The following is a 19,825-nucleotide window of genomic DNA, read 5'->3' on the forward strand; positions in this document are numbered from 1 at the left end:
TTAATATCATTATCATTTTTGGATTATACACAAATAAGTAGCCTTTCACAATTAAAAACTTAAATGATTGGAAGCTTCATGAAAGAGTGTTTCGACAGTGCCCATCACTATTAATAAACTTCTACCATTGGTAACGTTAGGTAGTCTCTCGACCCCCTGCTCTGCACATATGTCATGTCTCTCTTTGCTAACACACCTGATTCAGATAATCAGCTCGTTAGAAGTGAGCTCTGTGCATGAACTGTGTTCCCATTAACATGTTCCCTACACAGTGTTCATTGCTCCTTACATCACGAGCAGGGCAAAATCTGCTGAAGTTTCTCTCACTTCTGAACATTCATTCATGGATTTGCACTTTCTAACGTCTTCACACAAGGACAAGTGTGACATCATATACCTCTGTAAGTAAATACAATTTATATTCATCTTACACACTTCAGTGCACTTTGAATGGAACATATTTGTTCACTTCGAACTGGAATCATGGCAGAATATCCTGAGATGTCCACTTCGCAGGGCATTTACGTTCGAATAAAACAAACATCTAAAGCAATAAGAGAGACATAGAAAATGTGCAGAGCAGGGGGTCACGTGGACTGGAATTGAGAACTGCTGCCTTATGCCTCAAACCAACAGATTCTTCACGTAGAAGAGCACAAAAAAAGCATTTCAAGTAATTAGCCTAGTTGCACCATGAATCTTTTCCCATGTTTTTGCAGTGTTGCATGTTATAACCAATCACACAAGAGTCTGTTTAGTTTTTGAGTGCAACAAAAGCCAAACAGAGGCGTTTCACAGAAACACCGGAGTTTTGTTCAGTGCGTGCGCTTGCTGAGTGTATTCTGTTATCATAAACAACAAAGTGCAGAAGTACGCAAGTAGGAGATTCATTCATCAGACAGTGTATAGACTGCTTTACTGATTTTAAAGGGAGTTTTTTGAGAGTGCTTAAACTCACGCTAGACTGAATTCAGTCTTTTATATACAGATTATATAGATAATCTCAGACTCAGAAATCATGCCCATGGACCGTTGGTTGAACTTTTGATGCATATAGCTCACAAAATTGAAAAAACCTCAGGAGTTTCTAAATCGTCATCTGATTGGTTGAATTCTACAGGATTTCTGGGAGATGTGTGTGTGTGTTACGTTCTTTAACATTCCGTCTGGAAACATAGATGCTGTGATTCCAAGTCATATGGCCATTCAAAGTGCCCAAAGTGCCCAAGAAAGAGATAGCAATCCATTCCAACAAGTGAAGGAATGGACCTAACTGTTTTCCTGATGTGCTTCCTAAACTAAATTCCACATTAGGATTGATAGTCTTGAAAATGTCTTAGACACATCTTCGTATAAATTAAGAGTCAGAAGTCTTTTTTCTGGTATTGAATGGCCATGAAATATTTTGTTTCATTGGAGACCTTCTGGTATTTTGGCCTAGACACTGCTTTAAGCCTTTGTTATTCAGCTGCTGTAAAGCTTTTCATTATCTGTGCAAAGTGACATGACAGATGGAACAGACCTTAGCAATAGACCTTTCTGATGTCCCCGTCTGATTCTCAGACTTTTAAAAAATATCTGCTGAAATTCCATCTGTCTTTAATTTCCAACGTGAAGACAAGCCTAAAAAATAGACACAAAAAGAAGAGTTCCTTCTGGGGTTGTTTTTACAAAAACCCGTCAGTAAGCTTTTGCAAATGAAATTGTTGAAGTAAGATGGTATGAGTGAAATACATCAAATAAACCAAATTAACAATAGATGCCAATAAAGAACCTTTATTTATAAAAGTGTATAAATGAGAGCTAGTTTAATGTGCCGCTATTCAGTGTAAATAAATGAAATAAAATTTATATATACTGTATTAACATATTTATAATGTCATATAGCTTTGATATCCTGTAATGTTTATTGAAATTCATTGTTGTGAAATTATTTCATATTAAGGGCTGATTCAATGGCTTAATGATCGGCCATTTCCAAAAATCTGGCTGTTCAAGTCACAAGTGTTACTCCACCCAAAAATGTAAATGTTGTCATTATTTACTTACCCCCTTGTCGTTCCATACCTGTGAAAGTTTCGTCCGTCTTTGGAACACAATTTAAGATATTTTGGATGAAAACCGGCAGGCTTGAGTCTGTCCCATAGACTGCCAAATAAACACTGTCCAGATCCAGGAAAGTATGAAAAGCATCGTCAGAATAGTTAATCTGCCATCAGTGATTCAACCGTAACATTATGAAGCGACGAGAATAATTTTTGTACACAAAGAAAAATTTACAAGAAGAAAAAAGAAAAATAATGACTTTATTCAAGAATTCCTCTCCTCTGTGTCTCTCTAAATTGTTTTCCAAAGAAATCTTTTCTAGATTTGGATTGACATGGGGGTATTTGATTAATGACAACATTTTCATCTTTGGGTAGAGTAACCAAACAAGACTGTACATGTATCAAAATGAAAGTTGTATTATACTTTTTGAATGGGCATTAAGAGCTGATGTCATTAACAGTGTGATTCATATAATAGCAAGATAAATAAGGGCAGAAGTGTACATTTATTAACAGTTGTTTAAATAGTTTCAAACTGACTTCAACGATTGAGACATCAGAAAAGGATTAATTAATCAAATAATGTGTCATGATCTGTTTACCAAACTTAATTCCCAATAATTTCTATGAATTCCTAGTAGATGAATACTACTGACACATAAATACTCATGCACAGACATGCTCCATTTATTCAACAACAATTGAGATTTTATGCCATGAAGGGACTGCTGAATGACAGCATAATAACAAATCCTGGACAGTGTGCTACATATAGAGCTGAAGACAATTAAAGTTCTCGTTAATGTTAGAATGTTCTAGAATTTTCCATCATTGGTATTAAGTGACCAGGAACTGAAATGATCTTGAGCATTCCTTCTGAAGTGTGGGTCAACACCAACATGTTGCATCAGAGATGTTTCCTAAAAGTCTTACGCAACAGACGATGTTGGCTCGCTTAACTAAAGTACAGTAATGGATGACTTAATACATACATTTTACATAAATTTCACAATTTCAAACAATTTCTAAGTATGTGTATAGGACATTTTGCTGTAACTGAAGCTGGCATGGACAGTTTGTTCAAAGCCAAATGATCCATGTTATCCATCTTAAATTTAGAATGATCCAAAGAGCATCTTGTTCTTCACTGAAAAAAAAAAATGATAATAATAATTTGACCTTTTGTAAAATGTTACACATTTTCTTATTTGATAAGTGACCTAGAAATACTTCCAAATCTTTAATATATTTATATTTTCCTCTTTTTTTTTTTTTTTTTTTTTTTTTTTCTTTTGTAAAACTGTCTGAGGATTAAAATAAAATCTATCTGGTCTTTCCACCTTACAGTGTATTTTTATTTTAATTAATTGTTTATTTATTTTGTAAAGATTAAGGGTGGAGTGAATGCATTGTCAACAAGATGGCATTAGTCTCACCTCTGAAGCGCCTAAGTGCTTAAAAACAGGGTGAGGTTTGATGTGAGTACAGTAATACAGTCTTTACCGCCAAGACTAAAACATTTAAATATCTTCCTGTTTTAGCCAATCAGCATGTAAGGTTGAGAGGATGTTGCTTCATAACCGCTGGAGTTAAATTTGAATAAGCACAGATTATATCTGTCCCCAGTCCTATCCACACGTGTCTTGATACATCCACTCATACAAGAAAAAGGATTCAGTCTCTGGATTATGGTTCACCAGACTAAATCATATGTGAGGTATGTCTATATATCTGTTTTTCTGTCTAATTAAAGTGTGTGAGGGTTTTAAGATGGTGTCAGCATACCTAAATGACTTCCACAACAGCTGTTTTGACTGTCCTGACATAAATATAAAGAGTGGACTACAATTAGGAAATAAAATTCACTGCTTTAAAAGTGTGTGACGTTTGTATAGTTTGGATTTACACATGGATGAATCTTCTCTGAACTCTGCATGCTTGGCTCATTCAAGCCTGATATATAAAAACAATATATGCACTGTCATGACTTTGTAAAATGTATGCTAAACTTTATTGTTAAACTCAAAGAACAACTGTAAACATTGATGACAATGCAGTGTAACTGTAAAGGGTTTATTCAACAGGTCCGATGAGCTGGGTGACATTTCATTGTTGCCCATTTCTTCTAAAAATTTACCAAGGGTTTACAGCCACCCTTCTATTCATGAACAGCACATGTTAAAAAGGTGATGTAACTTTTAAGTTTATTTGGGGAGGTGGCGGTGTTTGACCGGTGTCTCTTTGATCAACAGATTTGCATGCTTATATATTGCTGCATGAATTTGAAACTCAGTGTTGCTGTGGATACTGTTCATTTTTCAACTGACAATGATAAAGTAAATAACTTTGAAGTTGTGATGATAAGCCTGTCATTCCACAAAATACATGCAATCACATTTGTGTACACACGTGTGTAATAAACGATAATCTCATAAATGTCACTCATCATATATCAAACTATGACCTCAGATGTTTTTATCTCAACATCCTGTATTCATATTCTGTACCTATTCAGGAAAATGGTCAAGAAGTCTCTTGTTGCTGGGCTGGTGGTCTTGCTTGTGGTTGCATTGGGTTTTTTCCTGGGTTTGTATTTGGGGATTAGAAATAAGAGACTCACTGTATCTTTGGACCACTTCTACTTGAAAGCAGCCGTGGCAGCAGATGCCGGGAAGTGCTCTGAGGTTGGGAGGTAAGAGTCCAAATATATGAAAGAAAGCGTTTCCATGCTTGTCATTGAACGTCATGCACATCAACTCAAACCCAACATTCTTCACGTTGGCAGGGACATCTTAAAGCGCAATGGTTCAGCGGTTGATGCTTCCATTGCTGCTCTGTTGTGTGTTGGGCTGTTCAACGCACACAGCATGGGCATCGGAGGAGGGCTGTTCTTCACCATATACAATTCTTCAACAGGTAAAACAATGACATTTATGCATTGAAGATGTTTACCAAAGGATCAAACTTATGACTTTGGTATTGCTTACATCATGGTTTAAAAAAAAAACCTGTAAAACTCAAACTTTCTGTAAAGGCTCCTGAAGTTGACATTTTTTTGTCAGTCTGGCACTAAAATACATTTTCTGGGAGTTTAATATGACACAGAGATTGTTTGCCATTCAGCAGATACTTGTCATGCAAAATGATTTACAGTACATTTATTGAAGTGACATGACCCAGCCTGGCAAAAGGCCACAGTTTTACTCAACATCATAGTAACCACAAATCTGGCTTCACAGAGTCATCAAATTATGTGAATAACCACAATAACAACTACTGTATTCAGGAGAGGCTAACAAGAGTAAATAACAAATGATGACACACAAGCCTTAGGCTACTGTCCAAGTGATTTTTTTTTTTGTGTAGACAAACAACACTGAAAATTAAATGTCTAGACAATTAAACATTTTTTTTTGTTAATTCACAGGAAAGGTGGAGACAATTGATGCCAGAGAAACCGCTCCAATGAATGCTTCACAGGACATGTTTGGCAATAACACCCAGCTGTCACGGAAAGGTACATTACCATTTATGTAAATATCACATTTATGTAAAGTTCAGCCTCCATTCTATTAAATAAATAAATCTAATCTTCCTGTGAAGTGGCTTTGCTTTGTCATATAGGTCAAATTATCTGATATTTTAAAAGACTTGCTGACCTTGACACACAGTCATTAGAGTCTAGACTTCCTCTCTGTGGCACTGGCTATTTTCAAGATTCTTTCATGAATAGAAAGTTCAAAACAACATAATTTATTTGAAATAGAAACATTTTGTAACATTATAAATGTCATTTGATCAATTAAAGAAATGGTTCACCCAAAAATGAAAATTGTGTCATATATTACTCACCCTCATATTGTTCTTTGTTTACAAGCAGGGAAATGCACACACATGTGCCATGATACTGTTGTGAATGCTGACATGGAAAAGAAGAAATTGTTAAATAAACTCATTATTTTAGTTTTCTCTGTGCACAAAAATATATTATCATAGCTTCATAAGATTACAGTTGAACCACTGATGTCACATGTACGATTTTAACGATGTCCATACTACCTTTCTGGGCCCTGAATGTTTAATTTCATTACTGTCGATGCAGCATCAGAAAGCTCTCTGATTTCATCAAAATATCTTTGGATTTGGAAAGACATGATGAGGTTTAGTATTTAATGACAGAATTTTCATTTTAGGGTGAACTATCCATTTAAATGCATCTTTTCTGAATAAAATTATAAATTGTTTCAGATAAAACTGATTTGTCATAATTCTGTTCTTTTAATGAGCCTTTTAAATTGCATTAATTGCATTAAAACATTTGAAAATATTAAAAGATAGGACAGAAAATAAGCCTCACGTCATTATCCTTTTTGCAGTTTTGGCCAATAAATAATAACTCTACTGTCTCTTATTTGAATGCCAGGAGGGTTGTCCATTGCCATACCAGGGGAAATCCGCGGTTATGAAATGGCACACAAAAGACATGGGAGACTTCCATGGAAGGACCTGTTTGAGCCCAGTATAGAATTGGCACGCAATGGTTTTCCAATTGGCATGGCTTTGGCCAATGCAATTGCAAAAAACAAGGACTCAATTCTGAGTGATGTGAAGTTGTGGTGAGGATTTATCTTCGGGAGACTATACAGAAATTGGGCAGACTGTGAGAAAATATATAATGAGAATAGGACATAGTCAAGTAATAAGTGTACCGAGGTGTACTGTTATGTAATTTGCAATTGCCTCATGCTGCGTCATACATTACTAATTGCACTGATGTCAAACAAATAACTTACCACACTCCAAACACTGCTTCTAATAGTAGTTTTACAGACATCATATTGATCTTTTCCTCTCTGTCTTTGCTCCAGTGAAGTGTTTTGTGACTCAGACAAAAACCTCCTGAAGGAAAATGATATCATTAAATTTCCCAAACTTGCTGACACCTATCAGAAGATAGCAGAAGAAGGGCCAGATGTTTTTTACAGCGGATCTATGGCCCAGAATATAGTGGATGATATCCAGGCTGCAGGTCTTTTCATACTTGCTTTATTTGACCTTTTTTGACATGCATTGATGTGAGATTTTAATAAAATATGCAAATCATTGTGTCACTACAGGGGGGATTATAACACTTGAGGACCTAAAGGAATACAAGCCTTTGTTGAATGAGTCTCCACTGAAATTAAGTGTGGGGGAGTACACCATTTATATTTCTGATGCTCCTTCCAGTGGACCTGTACTCGCTCTGATTCTCAACATAGTAGATGGTGAGTCTCATATTGTTCCTGTGTGTGTGCTTGCATCAAGGATCTCTCCCATTCATGCTAATGGCAGACCTCAAGAATTTCTTTTATCCATAAATGTCATGTGATTAATCACTTTTTGAGCATTGGGAATGACAACATATATATAGATATATGATTTGCATAATATGATTTACAAGTTCTAAGTAAAGTGTGAATCCTAATCTTACACACAATTGCATTTAATAGTCATACTTAATAGACAAGTTGAATGTACAGTACACCTGTTCTTGTTTTTACATCAATTTGACAAAAGTCTTTACACCCGATATATGGATCACTATAGAAGGGCATGTTGTTTTATGAGTTGGAAATTTAACAGGACACAAGTACTTGTTTATGAAGTAATCCTCCATACAACAGATATTTACTGACACTGATGTCTTCATGAGACTAAACCAGGGATTTGCACAAAAGAGCTTCATTCATGAGGGCAAGCAGCATCATGTTCTGCATTAAGAAAGAATGTACATTGACCACTATTGCAAAATAAGTGCAAACAAGGCAAGCAGGATAAGGGCTTGTGTCATCCTGAGGGGTTTTCTGATAATGATCTCACCAAATAAATGTACCATCGCTTTCCTGTATCTTAAGCAGAGTTTGATGCTAGCATTGCATTCTATGCCTTCAATACAGTATAAGGTTCTTGGGATAATAAACGTGTCTGCCAAACGCATCATTTTTTTATAGTTTATATTTTATTTACAATGACAAAACAAGCATCTTGGCAAAAAGATGAACACTGCAATAGTATTACACATTTTTTAGTTAATTTTCACAGAATTTGATAAATGAGATGTGAGGCGGGAAATGCAAGGCCCCAAGATGCATTTTAAAGAAAAACTTAAACTTGTTTCTTGTGTGATGCTCTAATACACCAAATGTGAATGCAAAGGTAAAATAAATATTTGAATATCCTAATATAAGTATAACAGTGATCATTCACATCAAGAATTAAATTCTTGTTTTCTAGGTTACAACTTCTCAGACAGCAGTGTGTCCACGGCAGAGAAGAAGACTTTGACATATCATCGTATTGTAGAGGCATTTCGTTTTGCTTATGCCAAGAGAAGTAAACTGGGAGACCCACGTTACCTCAACATCACTGACGTGAGTTCAACTACTCGCACCTATTTAGATTTTTTTTCTATCCTTTCACAAGGAGTTTTGAGGACTTATGCAACCTGATCTCATGCAATTTAACTCATGATCCATGGAGTGGTTCAAATGGTCCTTTATGAATATCTGTTGCATCAGACAATATTTTCCCAAGGCCTCGAGCTGTTCCTGTTTCATGCACCTGAGAGTTCAATGGCTTCTTGTAAATCTCTTTTCATCTCCTTTCCCAGCTCATCCAAAACATGACCTCAGACTACTTTGCAGACAATATTAGGAGTAAAATCACAGATGACACTACTCATCCAGACAGCTACTACGATCCTGAGTACTTTGTCCCTGATAACCACGGCACGGCTCATCTGTCAGTCATCGCAGAGGATGGGAGCGCGGTGGCAGCCACAAGCACCATCAACCTTTAGTAAGAGAAAACTAGATCTGTGATTCTCTGTTTATTTATTTGTCTGGAGGTTTTTGGTGCCCAAATATGTTATAAGTTGAACCCGATGGGAATGCTATATTGTTGTTCTCTTCCTTTTGACCTGATTGATCTTGTTTTCACAGTTTTGGCTCAAAGGTGATGTCACGCTCAACTGGCATTATCTTTAATAACGAGATGGATGATTTCAGCTCTCCTTACATTACCAATGGCTTTGGGGTTCCCCCTTCACCCAACAACTTCATTAAGCCAGGTGCCTAAAAATCTGACTCCATTATCTCTATGGACACAGGTCAGATTCAAATAACGACATGTATTGACATTCAACTTTTGTCTTTTGACAAGGTAAAAGACCTCTTTCGTCAATGTGCCCCACGATAATATTTGACAAACACCACAGAGTCAAAATGGTAGTTGGGGCCTCAGGTGGGACGAAAATCACCACTGCAACTGCTCTGGTAACCACAAACACCAAATCAGCTATATACAGTATATATACAGATTTATTTAAGCATGCCTTTTCCACTTCTCTTAGGTGATACTGAACTCACTGTTCTTTAACTATGACTTGAAGAAAGCGGTTACAGAGCCTAGAGTCCACAACCAGCTCAACCCCAACATGACAGTAGTGGAACATAACTTTGAGCAGGTTTGTCCCAGGACTTGACAACTGAACTTTCTTAATTTAAGACATAATAAAACAGTTCATTAAGTAAATAAAATCTAAATTATTTATATTTCTTATTATATGTTTTTGGCTGTTTGTGAATACAGAGTGTTCTTGATGGCTTGGCTCAGAAGAATCACGTAACAGAGCTGGAGAGGACGATAGGAGCAGTAGTCCAGGCCATTGTGCGACAAGGGGACAAACTCTACGCCGAATCCGACCCCAGGAAAGGTGGCTATCCTGCGGGATATTGAACACCACTCCCTCTCCCTTTTTGATTTTTGTGGACCTTCAGTCATTGGTGACTCAATCAAATACCAAGAAAATCGAGTATACACATTTTAAGGCAGTACACCACACAGTCCTATGCACAAGGTTGCACAAAAACTCCCTGTTAACACTTCTTTTTGATGGGAAAATGCTTCATTGGTATCAACAGTGCCCGACTTTCATACTGAATGTTTAATGATATTTCCAAGGTTGTTTATTCATCTTATGTATAGAGAAAGAGAATAGATTATCAGTATGTGGGGGTCCCTCGGTACCTTTTTCCATTTTTTTTTTTTTTTTTTTTTTTTGCAAATCATGCTATTGCATTGAATTCAGGTACTTTTAAAGAGTTCTCCCAATAATCAGTTACTCGTTGTTATGTCATTCCAAACCTGCAGACTTTCATTCTTCTGTAAAAATGTAGTAACAATGAATGTTGACTTGAGATTTTAGGTTTCAGAAATTATGAAAAAGCACCATAAAATGATCAGTATATGTCGGTATGGCTTGTATATACAAAATATGTGAAATTTAATTTGTGGTGTTCATTGGAAGAAACGGGTCATATTGGGAAAAAAAAACATGAGACATCTCTTTAGACACTCTTGAATAATGAGACACTGCTCAAATGTGTGGGAAACCATTATATTATAATCTATAAGCTGAGTGTTTCACTTAAAGCAGAAACCTATTCATTTTAAAATAGTAAACTGGAATGATAATATTATTATGGTGAAAAGTAGCCATTGTTGATATCAGAGCCATTCATAAGCATGAAGAACAGCATGCGCAGCATCAGATTACCTAACTGGACATGTTCGCCTCTGTATACAGCCATCCTCTCGTGAGATGACTTGGATAATGTGAAATGATGAATGATAATAACAATTGTTATTCTGTTATGAGTAACTGACTTGTGTATGAGAAACAGACCATGGCAGAAAAACATGTTCACTTCAGGTCTAAATGTGTTTAATATTTAGGAAACATTAGGACTTTATAGAGCAATATGTGGTAACATTAAGAGGTTCCCTGATTAAACACAGTGTGTATTGAGATATTCTTCAGAATACTTATCAGAAGTCCCTGTTATTATCTGATGTTAGTCTCAATTTTTGTTGAATTACATTTAAAGGAATAGTTCACCTAAAAATGAACTGAATTTGCTGATAGTTAACTATTACTCCTGTCAGCCAAGATGTGGATGAGTTTGTTTGTTCATCAGACCAGTTTATAATACATTTTGCATCACTTGCTCATCAATGGATCCTCTGCAGCGCATGGGTGCCGTCAGAATGAGAGTCCAAACAACTGATAAAAAAACTTTTTCACTGGAGAAAACAAGGACTTGTGCTTTAGCCAGAAGCGACAATTTGAAATGAGTCGTGTGGATTTCTTGTGGGTTATTTTAATGTTTTTTATCAGCTGTTTGGACTCTCATCCTGATGGCACCCATTCATTCCAGAGGATCCATGATGAGCAATTCAAGTAATGATACATTTCTGCAAATCTTTCTTGATAAAGAAAGAAACATCTTGGATGGCATGAATTTTTAAAAAATCTTCCTTCCTTCATTAGACTGTCTATTACCAAATCATAAAACTGCAATGTACAGATTGTATTTAAGCTATTTCATGAAGCTAGGAGATGTTAATGTTTATCATGAAGTCACACTGTAGTGGTAATGTATAGTGCATTCAGAGAAATACTCATGTATATATTTTTTAAACATCCACTGTTCTGTGGCTGTTGTTAGGCTGTTAATTAAACTGTTTTTGGACCAGTGTATGTTTGCCGTCACATTCATACGTTTTGCTATAAATATAAGTATTTTGAAAAATGGAAAGCATGCATGGTAAATAATCCAGTCAGTGGCCACATGTGAATATATATATTTTTTTATTAAGGAAGTAGAGCAAATTTGCTCATCTTTGAAAGAATAATAAGCATCAAGTAAACAAGTATTTGACCTCTCTGAACTAATGAAAATCTGTGGTGTGTAACTTCTGCACCACTAGCATCAGAATTACTATTGATTGCATCCGGAATCACATACAAAGTCTTTTTATTTTTCATATAAGTAGGGAAATGCATATATTTGGATGTCTTGCATGCCATTGGTCAGTCAAACAGACCACCCCGATCACTCATCCCCAAATTTATTTAAATGCGTATAACTTTTATTTGCCATGTTTTTAGTATTTTATTCATCATGGATGCATTGAATTGATCAAAAGTGAGTAAAGATGTATATTGTAAGATTTACTGTTAATGCAGCAGCCTGCGGAAACAAGTTTAGAATGCCTCAGGCTGTATCTGTGTATGATTTGCATGTATTTCCATGTTGATTTAACTCAGCAGGGAAAAGACTAAACTAAAATATTCAAGGAAACAAGAAAATCCTTAATTTTCTAGAGTAGCCCTGCAGCTGCTCACTGACAGGAGTGTGTGGTCATCATCGGAAGCTCAACTCACTGCAGAGGGGCTTTGTTCAGATACTGGAGTGCTCATAAATGTTCCGTCAAAGAGTTTTCAAGAGCACATTCACACTTTTAATGATCTGAAAACTAAGGAAATGCGCTGATTGACACACAAAAGGCGACGTCCAAAAGCGCACAGGCGTCTGACAGTTGAATTGTCCCCAGGCCTGCGGTTGCTGAGGATGGCTGTACGTTTGGGCTGAGGAGAGATGATTCAGTGTCGATGCTATTATTCTACTGTCAGACAGGAAACCCGTTGGCTTTTATATGCTCTCAGCTCCAGGATGGAAAGCATAAAGGAATGAGAGTGAGAAAGATTTGGGTACCAGCAGGCAGAATCAGGACTGAAAACTCCCCTGTGGACTTGAAATGGAAATGACTGGGCTTGAGATACGTGCAGACGGTGGACTCGAAGGGTTTGCTGACTGGCAATCAAGTTCTACTTACTAACTCCTTATTCCAAGCGATTACACGACAATGTTTATTCTTGTGCTCCGGAATAGCTAGAGCTCATAATGCTCTGTTTATCCTTATGATCATGATGCCAAAGCTAATGCAATCACTCAGATTGTTCATAGCCTCTGGTCTTGTTGTGTTTTCATGAGTCAGATACATCTTATTTTAATTATGAATAAATGCTGGGTGTCGTGCTGTGGAGGCATCGATGGTGAGCAGCTGAGCTAAACATACCCTTTGACCATCCATCTGCACTCTTCAGAGCTATCGAGAGATGCCAACAACCTGTGACAGGCTATCCACACAATCAATAATGAGTCTGAAGAGCCTGTATAGAGCTGTTGTACTCATTGAAAATGTTTTAACAGAGTCTAATTGAAAATTTAATTTAAAACTAATTCAGTTGAGTGTTTTTTGTTTTCCCAAGCAATGACTGATGCCAAGTAAAAATAATCACAAGATGTTATATTGTGCTCGGGGCCCCTGAGTATGTGTCTGAATGGCAATTGGGCCTCCCAAACATGCTTTACCTAAAATTAGACGACTAAGAATACTAACATACACAACCTTTAAACATTCAAACTGATTGTTTGCAGTAGTATTACATTTTATTTACATTTTTACTTATTTATTTATAGGATATTCTAATGGAAAAAAGTTGAATAATCAAATTATTAGCAATGACATGAAACAATCAAAGACATTCAGAAATTTTTTTCAACAAATTCGTTTTTGTTAAACGTGTTGTGTGGCTTCATGTGTTTTGGTTTCACCTTCATAAATGAGCTAAACTAAATTTTATCAATATGAAACAAAGACACTAAACCTGAAGATAACTAACTTGCAAAATGTAAACCAGTGTCTTAAAAAAAGTAAAATAATACTGTTCAAAAATTTAAAAAATGTTTTCACCAAAGATGCATTTATTTGATTACGAAATGCTGTAATCTTTTGAAATATTATTACAATTTAATCCTTCAGAAATCATTCTAATATACTGATTTGCTGCTCAAGAAACATTTATCAATGTTGAAAACAATTGTGCTGCTTAATTGTTTTGAAACATTTTTTAAAGATTCTTTAAATAATATAAAATTCAAAAGGACAGCCTTTAATTAAAATATAAATCTTTCATAGCATTAGAAAGATCTTTTGATTAATTTCATTCATCACTGTTGAACATAAGTATGCAGACCATTCACATAACATTCACGTACTGTGTGTGTGTGTGTGCGTGTCTGTGCGTATATATATATATATATATATATATATATATTGTACTTATCAACATAATGTATTTACAACACACATTATTTACAGTAAAATGGATATAATGAATATATTTTCATGTTTTTGCATAGTAAAACATCAAAACTTCACATATCCGTCGGTTTACTTCATACAAACACAACACAGATGCATCAAGAAGAGCTTGTGTGAGTTAGTCTTCAGCTGAACTCCAGGTCAATACCCTGCAGCCTTTCCATGTTTCCGTGAGTCAGATACGGCCTCTATGCAGTTGTTTTCCTTTGACACTGCATTTACCACATTATAAAAATTAGCTGGGACTTTGACTTCGTGCCCAATCTTGTAAAGTGATTCCAGAACAATCTGAGGAAGAAAAGAGATGAAAGTGGTTTAGAAATTTCACCTGATCCTTTACAAACTGTTTACCACATGGAAACAAACATGAGTACCTACTTACCTTGTCAAACAAGGGCTCACATTTGAGGATGTTTTTGGAGTCCACAAACACTACAGGGGCATCGATGGAATCTTGCAGAGTCTTGCCGAACCACAGGAAGTTCATGAGAGTCTAGTCAGAAGGATTTCAGATAGAGTTGGATTATTGAATCACAATGTTTTCAGTTTGTTAAAGTGCAGTATAGACTCACCAGAGCCACCCCGGTGGTGATCATACTCCCACCTGAGGCTCCTATGACCACAGTGTGCTTCTGAGATGGGGAGTACAGGATCACTGGAGACATGGAGGATGGGGGCTGCTCACCTTCACACAGATACACACAGAACACATATTACATCAGTTTACTACATACCCACAAAGTGTCAAAATATTCCAGCCCTCTATTCTTATTCAAAGGAATATTCAGTGTTCTGTGTGTTATCGAGCATTGGTATTTTTATTGAAGCACTTACAGAAATTATTTTGTAAAAATGAATGTACTAATTGAACTGTGACGCTGTATAAATAATCATTTCTGGATTTATTTTTATTTGATCTATTTGATCTAACCCATTGTGTTAGTGTAAATTTGTCATTATTATTTGTCATGATTTAGTCTGATTCAATAAATAATGAAAATCTTTTTAAACTAATCAGTTTATGTAAAACATCTGTAGTAGCTGGTACAAAGGTTGCATGTCTTTTGGTTTAACCTTCATAAACAACAACATACACCAATATATAAAAGAGACATTATATGTAAAGGTAACCATATTTTGTTAAAAACTACTTCTGTTGTAGAAATAAAAAAAATGCTGTACATTTTTGTCTAAATAAATCAATAAAACACTAAATTAAATCAATGTGAGATTTGCTAAAGATTACATTTATAACATAAACTGTAAATATTACATAATATACACCGTGCAAAAATGATTTTCAAAATTGTAAATATATATATATATAAAAGTAAATCCTAGACATTTTTATCAGTCTCACATATCATCTAAAAGAGAAAATAGGGAAAAAGAGCATGCACAATTAAATATCAATCTCTAATATATCAAAATATAAATTCTCTAATGCTGGCTGTTAACCTATGGTACTTATATATTGTGCATCTTTAAAAAAAACTGCGTGCATCCACTTGTAAGTGTCCTATTGCAACTGCAAAGGTTGATAGTATGTGTATCGATCCAAAAATATTCTTTTGAATATGTCAAGAATTAATCTGTGAATGTCTACTGACCAGCATGAATCTGGTCTGTTTTTCCACAGAAGTCTGCAAGTTGATTGTTGAGGATAATGCCTGTTTTGGGAGAGAAAATTTTGGATCCAAATCTGAGAATAGAGATGGAAACAGTCAGTTCTGACACTTTCTAAAGCACAATTTATTCCTGCATATCACTGCATTCTTGAATAAAGTAATAATATAATAATATGTTATCTCACTGTGTGTATAAATGCACTGAATGCTACTTAAGTGCACATACATGTGGTTGATGGTGCTGGTCACAGACACTGCCATACCATCCTCAGCGAGCACGGACACATGTGTGGTGCCATGAGAGTCCAGGTATGGAGTGGTGTTGTAGTAGCTGGCATCATAAGTGCGGTCAGGGCTGATTTTTGCTCTCACTTTATCCGCAAAATGCTTCTGAATGATCTCAACTGCCTCCTATTCAAGCCACACAGAACATCGAGGATGATGAACTAATGCATGACTTTATGAGTCCCAACCAGTGGGTTGCCAACAATAATGGCTGTGTTGCTGTGCTTTACTCTACTGCCTGCAGTAATGATTACCCAGAACACAACACTTAAGTCATTACAACAGATTAGACCAGCGCATCCAGAGAGTGTAATGACTGTAATGTTTCTGTTGTTACTAAAGTACAGCCTGAGTCCTGACCAATGGTATCATGCCTTTAACACTTACACACATTAAAAATGTAAAACCAACAATTTCCTCATACAGAGCCTACCGCTTGAGAGGCAAATTTGGGATCTTTCATGAACTTCTTCAGACTGTTGGCGAATTTACAGGTTTCTACGTAACGCTGAAATGTTAAGACCTTCTCGTCCCCCTCCAGAGATGCAGGACTTAGGTTAAAACCTGAGGAAAACAGAGAGTGAAATCAGTGTAACAGATTAGAAAGACTTTTGAGATTTTATCACTAATTCATATATTGAATAAATAATATGGTAACATTTTAACAATAAGGTTCCATTAGTTAATATATGGATTAACTAACATTAACAAACAATGAACAGTAAATATATTACAGCATTTATCAATCTTTGTTTATCTTAATTAATGAAAATACAGTTGTTCATTGTTAGTTCATGTTAATTCACAGTGCAGTAACTAATAGTATCAAGCAAAACTTTAGATTTTAATAATGCATTAGTAAATGTTAAAATTAATGTGAACTCAGAACAGAGTATTGTTCATGCTTAGTTCATTTTAACTAAAGTAGTTAACCAATGTTAACTAATGAACCTTAACCTTGGACAAATGGGTTAATTAGTTGTCCCACCTTGCATAGTATTGAGTATGAAGCTGAGTGTAGCGCCACCTGCTGGCGGTGGAGGAAAGTACATGTCATACTCTCCTAGAGTAACTTCCCAGGCACCAAATTCAGATGCCCTGAAAGACATCAAGTCCTCTAGAGATACCGTTCCGCCTGAAATATACAGTAAATAAACTGTGGTTCATGTTTATTAATGGAAATCACAATTGTAGATAGCACCATTCTGAATTACCTGCATTTTGTATATCACTGACAAGTTCTTTGGCGATGTCTCCAACATATAAAGCATCTGCCCCATGTTTCGCGATGATCTCAAGCGTATCTGCTAGTTTCTCAAATCTCACAATGTCCCCCTCTTTCAATAGCTCACCTTTTTCATTCTGGAATAACTGGCTAAAAAATCAAACACATTCAGATGGATTTTTTGCTCTTATTTGAGTGACAGGTTTCATTTTTTAAAAGCTCTATTAAAGGGAACATTATAAGTCTGAATTTATTCAGATTGTGAGTACATGTATTACCGTAATGGTAATGATTCTGGTGTCACGTTTTTGAGAAGTGGCAAAAATCGAGAGAGCACATAGGGTACAGGGACACCCTCTCTAGCCATCTTGATAGTGGGCTCAAATAAACTGGCCCAAGGCACACGTCCATACAGTTTATGAGCTCGCTCATAGCCACGGATATCACCAGGGACACCGATCCAGTGAGCAGCTATAGATAGAGAGAAAACTACAGCTATCATGTGTGCTTAAAATGCTCAGTACACAGAGTGATAAGAAGGCTACTTCCTGTATAAGACATAACAAGGACTGTATTTAAAGGATCACTTTGCCATAGGGCATTGCACATATTTAAATATAAATATTTACATATTTAAGTTAAAAAAGGTTCATTCCACTGTTCACTGTCACCTTCCATCGACTGTGTTGTTGGTGGACACTTGGCAAGAAGGTCTGTTTTAAAAGCTTTTGGGACAGTCTCTCTGGCATTGATTATTCTCACTTTGCCTGGATAATAGAGATGTGGATGAACATTAACAATATTATGCGTTATAAAATAAAACAATTATTTATTAAGGTATTAAAGGTAGCATAACCCTCACCACTTTGTTCCCGTATTGTGAATATAGATCCTCCACCGATGCCCATACTCTGAGGATTTATGATTGACGTGCACAGTAAAGTAGCAATGGCGCCATCTACGGCTGAGCCACCCAACTGCAGTATATCTCTAGGATAGAGAGAAAAACAAAGACAGAAATGGGCTATAGCTGGGTTCAAACTGTTTGATGTCAAGCATCTCCATATGATTATCCAAGAGCTCCCCTCCCTAACATTTAAAAGCAGCTATAGCTATCATGTCCATAGAAAAAAGGCTGTTTACAAAACTAAATACCTGCACTGGTATTGTAGTAATTTTTTATTTAAATACTATCTGGAAAGTATTCACTTTCTGCTAAGTTGACATTTATTTATATAACGTTAGTGATTCGCACAATTATTATTATTTCTATATAATGGTGCGTTCACACTTAATTGCTTGATCCGAAGCAGAGTTCGATTACTCCCCCTCCCTCAGCTGGATCCGTCGATGTAGAACCGTGGTTCTTTTACTGAAACTGTTTACTTCTGTTGCTAGGTAACGACTTCTCAGGAGAAGGCGGCAAAATGAACGTCACTTTTGTAGTTACTTCAGTTTTCGAACATTTGTTTTTTGTTTCTCGCGCTTCATTTAATTTATTGAAAAGATTCCAAAAACTCGGGAGTTAATTATTAACTGGAGGCCAGAGAGAGAGAGAGAGAGAGAGAGAGAGAGAGAGAGAGAGAGAGAGAGAGAGAGAGAGAGAATAAGGAGTAAATTAGGCTATACAAAAAAATTGCAGTAGCATAATAACTGTAACGTCAGGAGGTCACGTATGAAACGTGCTTTAAGACCCGTCAGAAGTCTCTGCCGGTCGCTGGCATAAATAATGTGTTTTGAATAATGTATGTTTAGAAACAACTGACTTTCCTTTATAATAACAAACTTATGCAATAGCGTTAAAGTAATCGTATGTTTAAGAATCTGCCGATATAGGTCTAAATCATTAGTTGTTGTCCAGGATCTCCTCTAGTGAGAGGAAGTCAGAGATTGGTGTCAAGAGGATTAGGCTGTGAAGAAGATACTCTACCTAATTAACTTCAAACTTTCTGTCCAGCTAAGCTACTTTTAACCGGGCAATTCACCTCAGTAGCCGCTCTTATCCTCAAATTTATCCTTATCCTCATAGTGTCATTTTCCAGGAAAACTTAATCCACATCAAATGCATGTTTAAATGAAAGTTTTGGATTCTAGATTTTGAAGTACTCACTAAAATATTTTAATCCAGTAATCCGTAAGCACACTATTCCTGAATTTAACTAACACAACTCATAGCTAGTGCACCGCATTCATAGTGTACTACACATCTATGTAGCCTACTACATAGCCTAGTAAGAGACTGTCACTCACCGCCCGATCTTTGAGCAGGTTTCCGAGTCTGCTGCCACTGCTGCTTTTTTGAAAAGTCCGTCAGCACACTCCTCGTTAAAGTGAGTCGCACAGATAATAATAATTATAATAATACATATAATCGGAATACTTATGCACAAGCAAACTTTCTCTTTTCGTCTGGCCATTGTATCCAGACCCGGTGCGTCTTTACTTTATCGTTGAACTTCTAGAGTACAGAAGAAGTGCGGTATAGCCCTCCCCTTTCACAGTGTGAACGCCCAATTAAGCGCATTGTCAAGGTGTAGAGGTGAAGTCTAAATTGGATTGTGTAAACTGTTTTTGTACCCTTAAAT

General features: G+C 36.1%; 2 protein-coding genes across 3 annotated transcripts; one reads left to right on the forward strand and one right to left on the reverse strand.

Annotated features, from left to right (window-relative positions):
• Positions 1-278: 278 nt before the first annotated feature.
• Positions 279-10,146, forward strand: ggt1a (gamma-glutamyltransferase 1a). 2 transcript variants are annotated; one of them, XM_059523990.1, is made up of 15 exons: positions 295-405; positions 3,675-3,765; positions 4,133-4,234; positions 4,564-4,740; positions 4,834-4,964; positions 5,476-5,565; positions 6,472-6,664; positions 6,917-7,077; positions 7,166-7,315; positions 8,325-8,461; positions 8,701-8,888; positions 9,032-9,159; positions 9,252-9,364; positions 9,442-9,555; positions 9,681-10,146. In XM_059523990.1, the coding sequence occupies exons 2-15, from the start codon at positions 3,737-3,739 to the stop codon at positions 9,825-9,827; spliced, it is 1,860 nt and encodes a 619-aa protein (XP_059379973.1). In that variant the 5' UTR covers positions 295-405; positions 3,675-3,736; the 3' UTR covers positions 9,828-10,146. The 2 variants fall into 2 exon arrangements, with proteins under 2 accessions (XP_059379972.1, XP_059379973.1); XM_059523989.1 differs by lacking the exon at positions 3,675-3,765 and having other exon boundaries at positions 279-405.
• Positions 10,147-14,121: 3,975 nt separating this feature from the next.
• On the reverse strand, positions 14,122-19,755 carry ggt5a (gamma-glutamyltransferase 5a). Its single transcript, XM_059523993.1, has 12 exons — positions 19,491-19,755; positions 18,103-18,230; positions 17,912-18,007; positions 17,519-17,711; positions 17,230-17,390; positions 17,004-17,150; positions 16,449-16,579; positions 15,957-16,141; positions 15,713-15,804; positions 14,675-14,787; positions 14,485-14,595; positions 14,122-14,390 (listed from the first exon to the last, which is right to left on the reverse strand). Exons 1-12 carry the CDS (start codon positions 19,655-19,657, stop codon positions 14,244-14,246), a joined length of 1,671 nt encoding a protein of 556 aa, XP_059379976.1. The 5' UTR covers positions 19,658-19,755; the 3' UTR covers positions 14,122-14,243.
• Positions 19,756-19,825: the final 70 nt, after the last annotated feature.

Source organism: Carassius carassius, chromosome 34, assembly GCF_963082965.1.
Source record: "Carassius carassius chromosome 34, fCarCar2.1, whole genome shotgun sequence".
Taxonomy (NCBI): Eukaryota; Metazoa; Chordata; class Actinopteri; order Cypriniformes; family Cyprinidae; genus Carassius; species Carassius carassius.